The following is a 17,302-nucleotide window of genomic DNA, read 5'->3' as shown; positions in this document are numbered from 1 at the left end:
CCACAGAATAGGAGAAAATATTTGCAAAGCATTAAATCTGTTAAGGGATTTATCTAGAATATTTAAAGAATTCTTACAACTCAAAAATAAAAAGACAGATAACCCGGGAATTCCCTGGAGGTCCAGTGGTTAAGACTCCACGCTTTCACTGCAGGGGGCACGGGTTCGATCCCTGGTCGGGGAACTAAGACCTCGCAAGCTGTGCAGCGCAGCCAAAAAAAAAAAAAACCACAGATAACCCAATTTAAAAATGGAAAACAGAAAAAAGGATCTACCAGGCATTTCTCCAAAAAAGATATATCAGTGGTCAATGAGCACATGAGAAGATGCCCAACATCATTAGCCAGACCAAAGCCACAATGAGATACCACTTCACTCCCTTAAGATGGATAAAATAAAAGAGACAGACAAAAATAAGTGTTGGCAAGGAGGTGGAGAAATCGGAAGCCTCGTACACAGCTGGTGAAGATGTAAAACGGTGCAGTTGCTTTGGAAAGCAGTCTGGTGGTTTCTCAAAATGTTAAACACAGAGTTACCACATGACTCCGCAATCTCACTCCTAGGCGTGTACCCAAGCGAAATGAAAACATACGTCCTCACAAAAACCTGTACACCAGTGTTCAGAGCAGCAGTACTCGTAAAATGCAAAGAATGGAAACAACTCAAATGTTCATCAACAGATAAATGAATAAATAAAACGTGGTATCTCATACAAAGGAATATTATTTGGCAAGAAAAAGGAATAAAGTACTGACACATGCTATAATGTGGATGAACCTTGAAAATATTGTGATAAATAAAAGAAGCTAATCCCAAAGACTATATAATGTATGATTTCACCTATATTAAATGTCCTGAATAGGCAAATCCAGAAAGACAGAAAGTAGATTCGTGGTTTTCAGGGCCTAGGGTGTTGGGTGAACACTTGGCAGGGGGAGGCGACTGCTAATGGGCACAGGGTTTCTTTGGAGATGATAAAAATGTTCAAAAATGGATTGTGGTGATGGGTATACAATTCTATGAATAATACTAAAAAGCACTGAATTGTATGCTTGAATCGGGTGAATTGTACAGTAAATTATATCTCCATAAAGCTGTTACATATATTTTTAAAAATTGGTCCTCACATCCATTAGGATGGCTATTATTTTTTAAAAAAACAGATAACAGGGACTTCCCTGGTGGTCCAGTGGTTAAGACTCCACGCTCCCAATGCAGGGGGCCCGGGTTCAATCCGTGGTCGAGGAACTAGATCCCACGTGCCTGCCGCGACTAAGATGAGGCACAGCCAAAATAAATAAATTAAATAAATAAATAAATATATTTAAAAAAGTCAGATAACAATGACAAGCATTGGTGAGGGTGTGGAAAAGTTGGAACCCTTGTGCACCGCTAGTAGGAGTGTAAAATGGTGCATTTGCTTTGGAAAACAGTTTGGCGGTTCCACAAAAAATTAAAAATAGACTTACCATATGATCCAGCAATTCCACTACTGAGTATAGACCCCAGAGTACTGAAAGCAGGGTCTTGAAGAGATATTTGGACACACATGTTCATAGCAGCATTACACACAATAGCCAAGACGTAGAAGCAACCCATGTGTCCATCAACAGATGACGAATAAACAAAATGTGGTCCAGGGACTTCCCTGGCGGTGCAGTGGTTAGGAATCCGCCTGCCAATGCAGGGGACACGGGTTCGAGCCCTGGTCCAGGAAGATCCCACATGGCATGGAGCGACTAAGCCCGCGAGCCACAACTACTGAGCCCTCGTGCCACAACTAAAGAAAGCCCACGCGCAGCAACGAAGACCCAACGCAGCCAAAAATAAATTAATTAATTAAAAAACAAAATGTGGTCCATGCACCCAGTGAAATAGTATTCAGCCTTAAAAAGGAAGGAAATTCTGACACATGCTACAACATGCATGAACCCTGAGGACATGATGTGAAGCAAATTAGGCCAGTCATCAAAAGACAAACACTATATGATTCCACCTATATGAAGCCCCTAGAGGAGTGGAATATATAGAGACAGAAAGTAGAATGGTGGGTGAGGGGAGAGAGTAACAGTATTTAATGGGGACAGAATTTCAGTTTAGGAAGATGAAAAAATTCTGTGGGTGGATGGTGGTGAATATACAACAATAATACAACAATGTGAATATACTTAATACCAGTGAACTGCACACTTAAAAATGGTTAAGGTAATAAATTTTATGTTATGTGTCTTTTACCACAATAAAAGAAAAAACTGCGGCAAAAGCATACATATTGGCCCCTTGGGAATGCAGTGTAGTGACACAGATGCAGGGCCATAAAAATATTCCTGGCCTTTGGTGAAAAAAAAAAAAATCCCACTCTGGGAATTCGAACAAGGCATGGAACCTAAATCAAGAAGTTCATCAAGGAATTTTTTTATAATAGGGAAAAAAGTGGAACCATAAGGATTCAATAAATTGTAGGGATAAACTCACAGGATGATTGAAACCACGGAAACAGCTGACAGTGAGTTTATGCTACATGGGAAAGTGAAAATGTTGAATGAAAAACAAAAGACAAACGACCTTACGTTTAGAATCGTCAGATAATATTTAAAAATCCCTAAAGAACAAGCAGAAAAGAAAGACATCGAATGCATAAGCATGACTGTCCTCAGGGCAGAGGACTCAGTGACTTTTCTTCCCTTTTCAAGTGTTCTACATTTTCCAATTTTTTCTCATGAAGTTTGTTCTAATTTAAAAACTGGAGAAAACACAAATTAAAAAAAAATTTAAAAAGCAACCGCCTTGCCATGTTCTGTTTTAAGATGTTTTTCAAAGTTACATTGCAGCACAGCCTGGCACTGTCACTCCAAAAGCCCCTTCAAAGAAAGCATGTGTTGCCAACGGAGCCAGTGTCTGGGGCGGCCGCTTCTGTTCTGAGCAGGCGTCAGACCTCGGAACCAGGTGAGGACTTGCCCTAGGTGCGTGTTCACGAAAGGATGCTGTGTGGAGGTCGCCGTGGGTCCACAGGCCCAGATTCCTCTGTAAACATCTAGCAGCCAGACACCTCTCAGGAGGGGAACTTGGAGCCACTTAAAAGGTAGCTGGCAGCTAGAAGCGTGATTGGAAAAAGGCAGCCACCGGGATTTCATGCAAATGAGCAACACCGCACACTAGGAAACATCCCGGCTTTTCCCTTTCCTTGCCAAGGCAGGTGCGAGAAGATGCAGGTACGTCACAGAGGCGCGGCAGGGACTTTCTGTTACAAGAGTTAACAGAAGAGCCAAGAGTTAATTAGAAGGGCTAAGAAAGCAACTTAATCCCTGCTTTGCGATGAAAAGGTTTCTGCCAAAGGCAACCCGAAGGCTGGGGAAGGAACTGGCCCTGAGATCTTCTGAACAGCGACAAGAATTAAATTTGCAGCCTCAACCCAGACCCTTGCAAGCTCCAGGGGCCAATGAAGCTTCAGGGTGATTGAGACAGGTGTGCTCCCATCAAAAAAGCTGGGCCAAAATGTCATCCCCACCTGTTAACTGCGGAGTGACACTGCTTGGGACCACATGGATCTCAACTCCCAGTCACCCAATATGCTGTTCCCTCTGCCGGAACGCTGTTCCCTCCGCTCCTCACCTGGCTGGCTTCCGTGCATCCCTGCTCATTCCACTGGTTTAGCAGACTGATCAAATGCCCCAGCCTGAGTCCTGTGTGGAACACCTTTCTCCCGCCTTCCCTGATGGCTACTCATCCCTGGAGCTGTGGGTATGGGTGCCTCACTGGTGCTCCCCAGCTGCCCTGAGCCTCTTCACCCTGTTCTGTAAAGACCTGCTCATCCCTCCCACTAGTCTGTGCCCTCCTTGGGACGGGGCAGTGAATCCTCAGAGCTGAGCACAGTGCCAGGTACACAGTATGCGCTCCATAAATGCTTGCCAGACGAAGCATGATTTGTACCTTTAAGGAGGTTATAATCCAGTGAACAAGTTGAGACAGGCAGGCCTGACAACATGACTGAGGCTGTCACAGTGTTCTGCCAATCACGACCCCCCGAATGAGTCTGTTGAACAACAGCCAGCATTTAGTGAGCACCTACTATGTGCCAGGCACCTTGTTAAGTGCTCTATGCACACTCTATCTCAGAGACCCCCGAACAGTTCCATAACCGTGCACATCTTACTAACAAGGAACCCGAGGTTCAGGCAGGAGAAAGGGTCTCGCACAAGGTCACGCAGAAAACAGCTGAGTCTCTGCTCAACTACAGGCTTGTCTGCCCCCAGGTTGCCGAACCAGCCACCCCTCCATTCAATGCTCAGAGAGAAAGGGCTGCCCGGGAAGGAGGTGCCAGTGCCCATGAAAACTGCAGAGGTCGCCCAAGCCAGCACCAGGAACACCAAGCCATGTCCTCTCCAGCCAGCTGGGACGTAAAGCCCAACAGGAATGACACCAGGGCGGCCATAAAAGCAGGCTGGCCCACATCCGGCACCGACCAAGCAGAACGAGCTCCGAAGGAGAGGCTTATTTTGGGAAAATGGAAACAAAACAAAGCCCTTTAATTGAAGCCATCTGGGGAGCAGTGGCCTGGGGATGGGGCTGGAGGGGACAGGGTGGGGAGCTGAGCGGAAATGCGTGGGCGAGGCTGCCCTGCCCACTGTGGGCATGAGAACCAGGTGGGGAGAGCCGCTCCCAGCCTGCAGGAGGCATCACAGCAGGGCTCCTCTGCCCTAGCATCTGGCCATCCACTGTTCTCGTCTTCCTCTCCCATCCTAGCTCTTGGCAATCTGGGGCTCGCTGAATCCCTGTGAAGAGCTGGGGAATCCCTGTGACCACAGCGCCAGACACCACGAGAGCCTGGCTGAATCAGAGCTAGGCCCACGACAGTTCCCTCAACTTTGGGCCAAGAGTCTAAACCCCAAATATGGATATCAAGATTGTCAAGCCTATTGTCTAACCTGGGGAGAGTGAACAGATTTCATCTGATTGATTATTGCCTAGGGCTTTGTGTTAAGAAGGATTCTGAGGTCCAGTCTGAATGGAGCCATGACTGAAATGTACAAACTACAAGTCTGCAAAGAGAGGTGTCAGGGCATTTAAGACCATTGCAATCAATCAGGGAACAGATGAGGGGTTGAGTGGGAATGATGGAGAGGAAGGCAAAGACAAAGAACATTCCAGAGAATGATCTAGTGATCTGGCGAATGCTGAAGTCAAAGGATGAGGAGGGAAGAACTGCAGCGGATTCCTGAGTTCCTTGCTTTGGTGCATGGAGAGATGAGGGGGAAGGAAGAAGGATGCCTTTACTTTTTAATTTTAAATATATATATATAACAAAATTTACCATCTTAATCATTTTTAAGCACATGGATCACTGGTATTAAGCACACACACTGTTGTACAACCATGGCCACCATCCATCTTCAGAACTTTTTCATCTTCCCAAACTGAAACTCCATACCCATTAAACACTCATTTCCCATTCTTTCCTCCCCCAGCCCCTGGCAACCACCATTCTGCCTTCTGTCTCTATGAATGTGACTCGTTTAGGGACTCATATGAGTGGAATCATAGAGTGTTTGTCCTGTGTCTGGCTTATTTCACTGAGCATAATTTCACTTCGAGGTTCATCCACGTAGCAGCACGTGTCAGAATCTCCTTCCTTTTTAAGGCTGAAAAATATTCCATTGTATGGCTGTGCCACACGTTGCTTATTCATTCATCAGTGGACACTTGGGTTGCTTCCACTCTTCAGTTATTGTGAATAATGCTGCTATGAATGTGGTTTACACGGTGCACCTTTACTTTTGGACCCTAAGTTTGGGGCCCATGTGTGACATTCAACGGTCGGCTTTCAGGAGGATGCTTGAATGACCTGGTCAAGGGCTCAGGTGGGAGACTGGGCTGGAGGTGCAGGTGGAGCCCCAAATGTCGACCATGATCCCAACAGGCAAAGCCAGGGGCATGAGATGGGGAGAGGGCACAGCTGGTGGCAGGGCTGGCGGGGAGATGAGGGAGAGCAGGGGAAGGGAGGCAGGTGAAGCGGCTGGAGCCCTGGGGTGCCCAGGTGCGGGGCAGGGCCAGGAGGAAGGGCGGAGCCACAGCTTAAGAGTCTGGGATGGATCTGGAAGGCTGGGGAGTTATTCATTCATGCGTTCATCCACTCATTCCTTGTTTCCAGGGAGGAAATACAGTGTAGCCATGATGTGCTGGGGTTCACATCCCCGCTCCACTGCTTAGCAGCTCTGTTGCCTTGGGCAAAAGACCTAACCTCCCTCCAGTGAAATGGGCAAGTGTCTTGAACACAGTGACTCCATTTCCCCATTTGCAAAATGGGCATCACAATAAAACGGCTTCATGAGTAAATGCCTGCAAAGCACTTACCACAATCCCCGGCACACGCATGACTAAATGCTGTCATTCCATCCATCCACCCAACCAACAGCACCACTGTGCCGGGGGCCCTGCACTGGGCGCTGGGGTGCAGCTGTGAAAACAGGCATTCCCTCTGTAGCCTGGAGCCAGTGATGGACACAAACAAACAAAAACCTCACGCCTATGATCTAGACTGTGACGGGGGAAGGGTGAGGGGCTGCAAGAGCATACAGGCAGGCTCTCTGCCCAATCCTGGGGGCTGAGGGTTTCCTGTAGGAGGTGACCTCAAAGCCTAGTGGTGCAGCTAGCGGCCTGTCCGCTGTTGCATCCCCAGGGCTTGGTACAGGGACTGGCACGCAGTAGGCACTAGGCTGTTCTGTTTATGAATGAGATACGGGTTATCCAGGAGAAGGTGGGAACAGGAAGTTTTGCCGGGCAGATGCAACAGCAAAGGCAAAGACCAGGAGGACAGAGGCAGTCTCAGCCCATCCTCAGCCCTGCTGAAGCGCAGCTGGTGCAGCCAGAGCGGGAGGGGAGGGAGGGGAGATCTGGAGGCCGCCTGCATCCTTCCTGGGCTTTGGGACTTCCCACTCCTGCAACGGCTGGGTCCATCCTGAGCCCAGATGGGGGCGAGGCCAGCCAGGGCCAGCTGGGCCCAGGGCCATGGGGGGCTGCTTCTGCGGTAGAGGCTAATCAGGGCCGCTGCCTTGACTCCTGACCTGACTGGGGCCCGGCATTCCAGCCAGAACCCCCAGGGAGAAGGAAGGAGGACTTGGCGCCCCGGCACTGGCCTCGTCCAATGCAAACATGGCCGCCCACTCGACAGGAAGACGCAGTAGAGTCAAAGCTCAGGAGACCCAGCCGGCGTCGGGCTCCACCGGGGCCGGCAGGTCCTTCTGACGTCCAGCTCCCACTGGGCCAGGCCCCGCTGTCCTCTTGTCCCCTCCACTCTGGTCATCCAGGCCGTGCAGGTCCAAGAACACACAGAGCGGCCTCCTGGCTCTCCTTGGCCTGGGATGCCTTCCACTCTTTTGTCAACTCCCACCACCCTTCACATCTCCAAGAGGCCCGCTCACCCCGGGTGTGTCCCCTGAGCATAAATCTTCATCCACTTCGTTCCCGGGGCCCAGCTCGTCTTCTGGCGCCATGAAGATGGAGCAGATGCCGAAGGAATGCAGGGAGAACTGGCCCTGCACACGGGCAGCCCCCAGCCGGGATCTGAGGCTGGAGAAATCTTCCCCTCGCTCAGGGGCTCAGAACTCACCTGCTCAGGACTTAATGGTCTTTCCAGTAGCTTCTCAGGAATCCAAGAAAGTGTACAAGCAAGAAGGGAGACTCCCCTGAGGCCAGCCGAAAGCTGAGGCACAACCTGGACGTTTATCATCCCCAAACGCAGTGCACCGCGGGGAGGGTCCCAGGGTCTGCGGTCGGACCCTAGGCACTGATTTCCTCCTCAGAGCCTCAGTTTCCCTGTCTATAAAAGAACAAACGGGGACTTCCCTGGTGGTCCAGTGGTTAAGACTCCACGCTCCCAATGCAGGGGGCACGGATTCAATCCCTGGTCGTGGAACTAAGATTCCACATGCCGCACGGCGTGGTCAAAGAAAAAGAACAAACGGTGCTGGGATGGGGTGCTGACTTATTGGGGTCCCTAGCACGTGGTGAGGGCCCCCTGAATACTGTGTTACCCCTGATGACCATCCACCTCCCACACACCCACTACAAGGCTCCAGCCTGCTCACTTCCCATGGCCTCCGTGGAGGGCTGGGAGCCACCAGACCCCGCTGCTGCCTTTCATCCCAGACAGGAAGGCTCAGCTTAGCGACAGGACTCAGGGATTTGGAACAGATGTCTGCGAGCTCACAGGGGGCTGGGAAAGCAGCGACCTCCATCCAGGGCTGACCGGCCGCCTGTCCCTCCCCCGGCCTCACCCCACTCCCTCCAGGAGACCGGGGCCAGAGCCGCTGCCCACTCCTCCCTCCAATGAGGTCAAGGAGAGAGGGGGCAGAGCCAGCAGAGGCGGCCTGAGGGCTAGGAGAGGCTCCCCCGCCCACCTTGACTGAGGACCCACCCGGCCCCCACCGGGAATACCCTGATGATCACCTCTTCCTCCCCTGATACTATGCGACCTGTGGCTCAGCGTGGAGAAAACCAAATTTGAACAGAACCAAACATGGGCCACGTCTGTCTGGGGCTGCTGTGGGTCCCCAGAACCCCTCCTGCATAAATGGGATCAGGGTCAGGATGTCTTTTGGGAGCAAGCTGGGAGAACATTTCTCAATCCCTTTGGAAGAGGCCACCCCAAGAAGAACCTCAGCCTGAGCCGCTCTCAGCAGAGTCCTGTTGGTCACACACAAGGACTGTCCCAGCTCCTGTAAGCGCTTGGCCTACCTGAGCTCACAGGACCTGCACACTGCCCAAGAGGTGGCAACTCTCACCCCATTTCACAGGGAGGAAACCGAGGCACAGGGAGGGGGTGGCGTCTGCCCAGTGAGTGCCTGTGCTGGGCTTGAGTGTAAAGCCCCTTCTGTGGCCTGAGGCAGACAAAAGAGAGACCTGAGCTGGGCCCGGGGCACAGGACGGAGGAGGTGGGGGCCTCCTTCATTCATTCACTGTACAGACCCTTCCAGAGCCCCTCCCACATGCCTGGTGTTGCACAACACGATGGGAAGAACGATGGTGTGTGTGTGTGTGTGTGTGTGTGTGTGGCGTAGGGCCTGGCACACACCAAGTGTAAACGGGAACTGCCCCAAATCCAAACACGTAGACCCTCCCCCGCCCGCTCCTGCCTCGTCTGTGCCTGGCCTGAGCCCCTCATCTGACCCAGGTTCCACCCACACAAGCAACACATCAGCCAATCCCGCATCCTCTGTCATGGAACAAACTGTCTCCCACAGACCCCATCCTATCCCAGATTCCTTCCCCTGTGGCCTTGGGGTCCTGCCAGGCCAGTCTAGCCAGCTCCCCCAACCTCTCTTCCCCCACTGGTTTCCTGTCGCACGCCTGGGTAGAGAGACCCGTCCCATCCCATCCCTCCCATCCCATCGACAAGCTCCACCTGGAGAGCCCGACAGGTCAATGGGTGGTAACAAGGCCTCAGAGCAACCGAGCTTCTTGGGGTGGCAGTGGGTACCAGCCTGCTTTTCTGAGAAGGCTCGGTGTCCCCCCTACCACTTCAGTGCCATTCCCCAGCCCTCCCCAAGGCACTGTCACCCAGAGCTAGGAAAAGCCAACTCCACTGATGGGTGGAATTCACGTCAAGAAGTTTATGCTCTGATCTTGGATACACACGGATGTCAGTATCATTTAGCAGCTGTGTGTCTTTGGGCAAAAGACTTAACCTCTCTGAACCTCAATTTTCTCATCTGAAAAATTGGGATACATTCCCATAATTCCTTATCGAAACCGTTTGGCTCCGGATGTGGTTTAGCATTCAGAACTCTTCAGACTTTAGAGAGATGATGCAGTCCTTATGCCATGCATTGTGTTAACACCTCCAGCCGGGTCTGGGGCTAACAGCCATGTTCAAACATCTCAGGGACAGAACGTATGACTATTCACTCCAGGATCAACAAGGTCTGTAAGTAGCCTCAGGTCAGGTTTAGCAGCCGAAATGAGTTATAAAAGTACTTTGAGGGGCTTCCCCACTGGTCCAGCGGTTAAGACTCCATGCTCCCAGTGCGGGGGGCCTGGGTTCGATCCCTGGTCAGGGAACTAGATCCAGCATGCACGCCTCAACTAAGAGCCCTTGTGCCACAGCTAAGACTCAGCGCAGCCAAATAAATATAAAAAAAAATACTTTGAGTTTTCAGAGCTTTGGGAGATTTTGAACCCACAGATAATGGAGTGTGGACCAATGGAAACACTCCCTCCCTGAAAGGGCTACGGAGCCAGGGGTCGGGGGGGAGGTGGTTATTCCCATTCGCTGAAATGGGGGAGGTGCCATGAGTGAAGTGCTGGGTCCAGACTCGGGGTTGTGATTCCCGGGGACCTAAGGGCTCTTGCACCATGGCGTGGGGTTGGGTGGAGAGGCTTGGGCACAGCAGAGAGGCCATGCCATCCGGTCCTGTTACCCAACAGCCGGGTGAAACTTGGCTCCTGCCCTGAGGGCAACCTTCTCGGTGATGAACACACTGGCTCTGTCCCCAAGATCACCCCCAGGGACGGCACACAGCCTCAGGGATTCACTGAACCCCAGAAGTCAACCAGATGCCCCAAGATTAGGAGCCCCTGCCCCAGAGAGCCGACTAGTTCACCCCCTGGTGGGTCACCTCCCTTCTTTGCCCACAACAGCTCTGGGTGTAGGATGGACAATCATTACAGGGCATGGTCCTCGCACCCAGATCCGCTGCTCTGTAAAGGGCTCCCAGGAGGCTTCCCACCCCTCCCAGCCCCAAGAGACACTCATCAGTCTATCCTTCCAGATAGTGGGGGGCACAGGTCCCTTTCCTGAGGCCCCCCCATATCTGGATCCTACAGCTAACCCAGGGCGCGCAGCCTCGAGCCCCCGATGGTGGGCACAGGGGACGAGGTGATGGCGGTGCCCTGAGCCCGCGCTTACCCAGGTTGAGAGTGATGTTGACCGAGGTGGGGTACTGCACCCCAAAGGCCATGGACGGGCTCTGCCACCAGGTGCTGTCGTCCTGGCTGTGGAAGTCGGTGAGGTAGGAGGCGTTGTGGTGGCGCTCGGGGTCGGCGGCGTCGCAGCGCTGGCACTGCGCCCCCGCTCCCTGAGCGCCCACGTGCGGACAGAAGTCCTCGGGCGGGCGGCCGCACGTGTGGGAGGCCTCGGCTAGCCGGCCGAACGCCGCGTTCTCGAACACGGGCAGGCAGCGCTGCGGGCGCCCCGCGTCGTCGTAACACGCGCCCATGCCCGCGCCGGCCGCCCGCGGCGTCAGGAGCGCCAGACCCAGCAGGAGCGCGGCCACCGCCGCCATCGTCCAGGGCACCGACGCCCTTGCGGTCCGGCCGAGCACGCCCGGCTCCGCGCGCCCGCCTCGTCTCCCGCTCCGGTGCGCGCGGACCGCGCGCGGGGCCCCAGTACGCGCCTCCCCCGGCGGGCGGGACCCATGGCGGGAGGGAGGGACAGACGGCGGGCAGCGCCCCCCAACCTCCCGACCGCTCCGTCCCTGGGCGCTCACCCCCCCTGGTGGTCGTGCCCGGGAGTGCTCGGCTTGGGAGTCAGCCCCAGCTGCTTTGCCCTGGCTCTGCTGGGGGACCCTGGCTCTTTGACCCTCGGTGTCCTCGTCTGTAAAAAGGGATTGGTAATGATGCAGGTTCATTACCGTGCTTGTGAGGTTTCAATGGCTGTTCATGACATGGAAACTGCTCACTAGTGCCTTTCAAGTCCTGAAATAAAAGGGGGCATCAGGGTCTTTACCTGGTCTTTCCCGTTGCACGTCTCCTCCCAGCAATAAAGTCACCCTAGGGGTAGATCCTTAAGTTTCCACCGTTCCATTAACTCTGAAAAGTGCTTCTGCTGCTGGCTATTCCCTGCTCTCAAAGCAGAGATTCTAAGCTGACATTTGTGACCGAGGATACCTGGTCTCATCACAAACATCACCTCAGAGACAGACCTTCCCTCCCCCCACCCGCAGGACATGCCCCCTTATATGCTCCATTCATTAAAATTAGTAAATCAAAGGAGAAAGCCAGATGCTCATATCAATAGATGCTAGAGAAAACACTTGATAAAACTTAGCAGCCCTTCCCAGAAAAACTCCAAGGAAAATAGTAATAAACTTCCTAAACACGCTCAGGACTATCTTTCAGCTGCAGCCTTTACAGCTAGGTCCTTCCCATCAGATGTCCTTGCTTGAGACTGGGAACGTAAAAGTGGGCAGAGGCCATCCTCTGCCCTTCTGTGATTTTTTTCTGGTGGCAAGTGAGGTCACAGAGGAGGAGGCTTTCTGCAGCGTGCTTCCCATTCTCCAGCTCTGTGGGGGTCGAGAGGGCTTTGTGTGGCGGTAGCAGCAGCCCTGAGCTCCTGACTCCTATTTCTGCCCCCTGGATTGCAGTTACAGAGTGAGCTCCCAGAGCCTCAGGTGGCAGCAGCTTCCCAGGTGGGTCAGTTCTGCAATGTCCTAGATGTCAGCACTTCCAGTGTCTTTCCATCCATCCCCTGAGCACTTACCTCTCTGCATTCAGTCCTTCCTGCTGCAAACACCTAAGCACTTGCCAAGTGCTTGGCGCCGAGCTCAGCATGGTGACGGTGGAGAGGGTGGGCAATAAATTGCTATCACTACAATGAAGACAAGATCCTGCTCTCTATGAGCCCTCGGTCTGACCGGAGAGGGAGACAGGGCACTAAGAAACAGCCTGATGACATTCCAAGGCTTGTTCTTGCCTGTTTTATAAGACTGGATTGTGGCCACGTGTTTTCCATTCGTTTGTTCCTCAGCAAACGTGTACTCTTGCCCACTGTGTACCCTGCACTGTGTTGGGGACACAGAGGTGAATTAGACACCCCCATCCCACCCCCTAGTGAGGGAGAGACACCACATCCATTGATGTCCATGAAGAGGCTGATAGGATGTAACGGAAGGTGGTGCATGGCGGGCTTGGGGTGTAGGGAGGGTGGGGTGGCTAGTTCTGCCTGCCGGTGGAGGGTGCTTCCTAGAAGAGGTGATAAATAGACCAAGTTGTAAAGGATGAGTAGGGGAAAGGGCATCTCAGGCAGGAGGCACAGCTTGTGCAAAGGCTCAGACGTCTGAATGGGGAGGGCAAACCTGTTGTGTGTTTGCAGCTCTGGGTGGGGACTTGGTCCTGGGGGTGAGGCTGGAGCAGGGTGCAGAGGCCAGATGACGTGGGGGTGCTGGGCGCCATGGTGATGAGCAGGGGCTTCGTCCTGTAGAGGATCTGCGGCTGCCGTGGGTTGTGAGTTCTTGGCGGGCAGGGACCTCGTGTGCATCACCCCCTGTCCCCAGGACCTGAGCTGAGCATAGTTCAGGGAATGTTTGGGGAACAAGCAGGAACCACATGGCTGGCAAAGGCTGATCCTACAGGGGCAGGGCCGGAGATGATGGCTCCTTTAAGAGGCTCCAGCCGGGTGCTCCCTGACCTTGCCCAGCTCCTGGCAATCGCTCTTGAGGGGACCACACCACACTAAGGGGCCAGGATGAGGGGCTAAGTTTAGTTTGGGCAATCAGGGGAGGCTTCTTGGAAGAGGTGACAGCACAGCGGAGACCTGAAAGATGGGATGAGAGGCAGGGTGGAGAGGGAGGGCTCACACTGATGGGAGCTGACAGGGACTCCTCAGCTGTCACCCTCAGAGAACATTTTCTCCCTGGAGTTAACAAGTTCAGACAGGTCCAGGGACATGGTTGGCCTTGGGACATGCCACCCCTCAGTACAGCAACTGTCTCAACCCTCCTCTGTCCCCAGCCCGAGCAGGGCCTGGGCCTGGGATTGAGTCAACCCTGGATAGCCCTTCAAATCCAAGGGGCCCAGATGGATAAATGATGCACCCCCTTGTGGGTGGTGCAGGGGCCAGAGGCTGGGCTCCAAAGGAGGTAACAATGGCTGTTGGGACTTCCCTGGTGGCGCAGTGGTTAAGAATCTGCCCGCCAATGCCGGGGACATGGCTTCGATCCCTGGTCCAGGAAGATCCCACACGCTGCAGAGCAACTAAGCCCGTGCGCCACAACTACTAAGCCTACACTCTAGACCCCGTGAGCCACAACTACTGAGCCCACGTGCCACAACTGCTGAAGCCCGCATGCCTAGAGCCCGTGCTGTGAAACAAGAGAAGCCACTGCAATGAGAAGCCCACACACTGCAACGAGGAGTAGCCCCCGCTTGCCGCAACTAGAGAAAGCCCGCGTGAAGCAACAAAGACCCAACGCTGCCAAAAATAAATAAATTTCTAAAAAAAAAAAAAAAGGCTGTCCACTCATCATTCATTCACTCGCTGGACAGACATTTACTTAGTCCGCATGCCATGCCCTGGGCTGGGCGCAGGGGACAGAGTGATGAATTGGTGAAACTGTCCCTGCACTTGGGGGGTCCCAATAAGAAACTGGTGATTATAACACAGAGTGATCAGAGCACTGGGGAAGAGAGAGTAAAGAGAAGGTGCTTACCCCAGTCTGGAGAAGTCAGGGAAGGCTTCCTGGAAGAGGTGAGGTCTCAGCTGAGACCCAGAGAGGAGGAGATAGCCAGTAAAGAGGATGGGGATGAGCATTTCAGGAGAGGAAACAGCATGTGAAAGGCTTGGAGACAAAACCGAAGAACTGAAGGAAGTCCAGGGTGGCTGGAGATGGGAGTTTGGGAAGAAGCAGGTTGGGGCTGGTGGGGTGGGCAAGGGCCAGCCCTACATGTCCTGATGAAGAGCCGGACTCCACGTGGGGACTGCCGGAGAGCAGCCTCCCTTCTCCAACCTCTCCCAGGGGTCCAGGCTCCCCGCTCCCCAGTGAGAGGCTCCTGCCCTAGATCCAGCCTCTGGCCCCTGCTAGGTCCCCTCCCACTTCCTCTGGACACTCAGGGTCCAGCACGGAAATCCTTGGGCCTGGCACTCCCTGGGGAAACCCCACGGCCGAGTCCACACAGACATGTCTCTGCTGTGCCTGACATTGCCCACACGCAGCCAAAGTCACCCACAACGCAGGCCAGCCAGGAACACAAGGCCATGGAGCCCACCCTGTGGGTAGATCACAGAGCCCAGCTGCTCCTCAGTGGGTTTTCTTATTTGTCTGCACCGCTCCCCCAACTAGGGGCCCCTGGAGGGTAGGCAGGAGGGGTGTGACTCATCCCCTGGGTGGGTGCTTGCAGAATGCCTAGTGAATGAATGAAGGATGACGAATGTTAAATGGATGGTAAGTGAATGAGAAGTACATGAAGAATGAGAGCATCTGAATGAACGGATGGAGGGATGGAGGGATGGATGGAGGGATGGATGGATGGAGGGATGGAGGGATGGAGGGATGGAGGGATGGATGGATGGAGGGATGGAGGGATGGAGGGATGGATGGATGGATGGATGGAGGGATGGATGGATGGATGGAGGGATGGAGGGATGGATGGATGGATGGATGGATGGATGGAGGGATGGAGGGATGGAGGGATGGATGGAGGGATGGATGGATGGATGGAGGGATGGATGGAGGGATGGAGGGATGGATGGAGGGATGGATGGATGGATGGAGGGATGGAGGGATGGATGGTGAACGAGTGGATGTAAGTGTGATTGACGATGGTGGTGATGATGATGGTGATTATGATGGTGACGAATGAATGCACGCATGTGGGAAGTGAGGGCTTCTGCTCCCTGGGTTCTCCCCACACAACCTCTGCCCCCAGTTCTGGGGCCCTTGCCCTCTCAGCAGTAGGCACATCCTGATAGCCCCCTCCCCATTTCTCCCACTGCACCTGCCACCCTCTCCTTTTGGCCACTCAGCTCCGGCCACACGGGCCTCCTTCCCAAACACACACAGCGCATTCCCACCTCAAGGCTTTTGCACATGCTGTGCCTTATGCCTGGAGCGCTGCTCCGGCAGATTTCTGTGTCCCTCCCTGCCCCAGGGTCCCGATATGGAGAGTCCGGCCCAGACCTTCCTTGACCTTCCCCTGTGCTTCCTACTCCTGCACTGGGCAGTATTTTCCTTCCTAACCTGTGACACATACACACACTTGCTTGTTTGTCTGTGGTCTGTCTCTCCCATCAGACTGGGAGCTTCCTGAGGGCGGCAACTGTGCTGCCCCCCTTTCTCTGCCCAGCAGGGACACTTGTGGGATGAATCCATGGGGCACAAAGCAGCAGATGAGGGCACAGAGTCCCCAGTGGAGTGACGAGCTCCACGCAGACACTTGTCTGTGCCAGCAGTCCCCACCGCAGGGAAGCTACCCTTAAACAGTAATTTCACTTCCAAGCTCTTTCTGCTGAGGACAAGGAAATGGAAAATATAAGTCAACAGCAGAACCTAGCAAGGGAAGGGAAGGCGCAGATAAGCCACACCTGCACTCCAGCTGCCCCAGGGATTCTTAAACATTGCCGTGAGCACCGCTGGAACCAGGATGGGACCCCCAGGCCTGAGTTGGACCCCTGTCTGTCCCCAGGGCCTGGCACGACCCTGCAGAGGCTCCCATTGCTCTCGGGTAAGGGCGGTCTCTGAGACCTCAGCTCCTAAGACTCCAGAACTCCCACATCGTCGGCCAGCACCTTCCAACCCTCAGGCTTTCCAGGTCCCCTCCAACCCCAGGACTTTGGCACCTGCCAGTCCCTCTGCCTGAAACGCTCCTCTGCTCTTCTCACCAGCCTGATTCTTGCTCCTCCTCTAGGGCTCAGACCTCGGGATAATGTCACTTCCTCAGGTTGCCCCGCCCCCTGACTTCATGGCACTTCTAGACCCATCATTATTTTCATGTCCCTATTTCCCGGTCCCAGAGGACAAGAATCCTGTGGCTTCCCGCTCTGTCCCTGACGTGCACCCAAGGCAGGGTGTACACTAGGAGGTCCATAAATGGTACAGAGTGAATGAATGAGTGCAGGAAAGCAGACTGGATCGAGGGAGGGAAGGAAGGAGAAAGAAATCTGGCAGCGAGGCCCAGGCTCCAGCTGGGCTCTTCTTTGGGGGTGAGGCTGCCCGTAAACGGGGGTGAAGGCCAAGGGCGGGGAAGGATCTCACAAGCCCATGATCCATGACTGGGAAGTGATCTGCAAATGCACCTCACCCTTCACGCGGCTTTATTTTGAAAACGTGAACCTGACAAATGTCAGGGAGAGGCTGGGGTTCTCAGCCTGGGGCCACAAGGAGCCATTTGCATTCCTGGTGTCAGCTTAATGGGGCTCTGCAGGGGCTGCGGGAAATTTGTGCCGCCTGCTGGGGCCGGTCCAAGGCCAAGGCAGGGGCAGGAGCATCTAGAAAATAAAACGGTAAGGCTGCCGAATCTGTGCCTCCCCCAGGAGGGTGAGGCACCTGGAGGACAGGCAGGTGGAGAGGGTGCCTCCCACGGGTGAGGGTAG

The 17,302-nt window shown here is 53.8% G+C and overlaps 1 protein-coding gene across 2 annotated transcripts in view; it reads right to left on the bottom strand.

Annotated features, from left to right (window-relative positions):
* Positions 1 to 11,327, bottom strand: part of LAMC3 (laminin subunit gamma 3) — a 60,905-nt gene extending 49,578 nt beyond the window's left edge. For both annotated transcript variants that reach the window (XM_029203883.1, XM_029203884.1), the window contains exon 1: positions 10,904 to 11,327. In XM_029203883.1, coding sequence (XP_029059716.1) covers positions 10,904 to 11,279 — 376 coding nt within the window. In that variant the 5' untranslated portion in view covers positions 11,280 to 11,327. The remainder of the gene's footprint in view (positions 1 to 10,903) is intronic.
* Positions 11,328 to 17,302: the final 5,975 nt, after the last annotated feature.

The sequence above is a fragment of the Monodon monoceros genome, unplaced genomic scaffold, assembly GCF_005190385.1.
Source record: "Monodon monoceros isolate NGI ecotype Baffin Bay Population unplaced genomic scaffold, NGI_Narwhal_1 Super_Scaffold_5, whole genome shotgun sequence".
NCBI lineage: Eukaryota > Metazoa > Chordata > Mammalia > Artiodactyla > Monodontidae > Monodon > Monodon monoceros.
The sequence above is the reverse complement of the archived record's forward strand: the minus strand, read 5'-3'. Positions and strand labels throughout refer to the sequence as shown.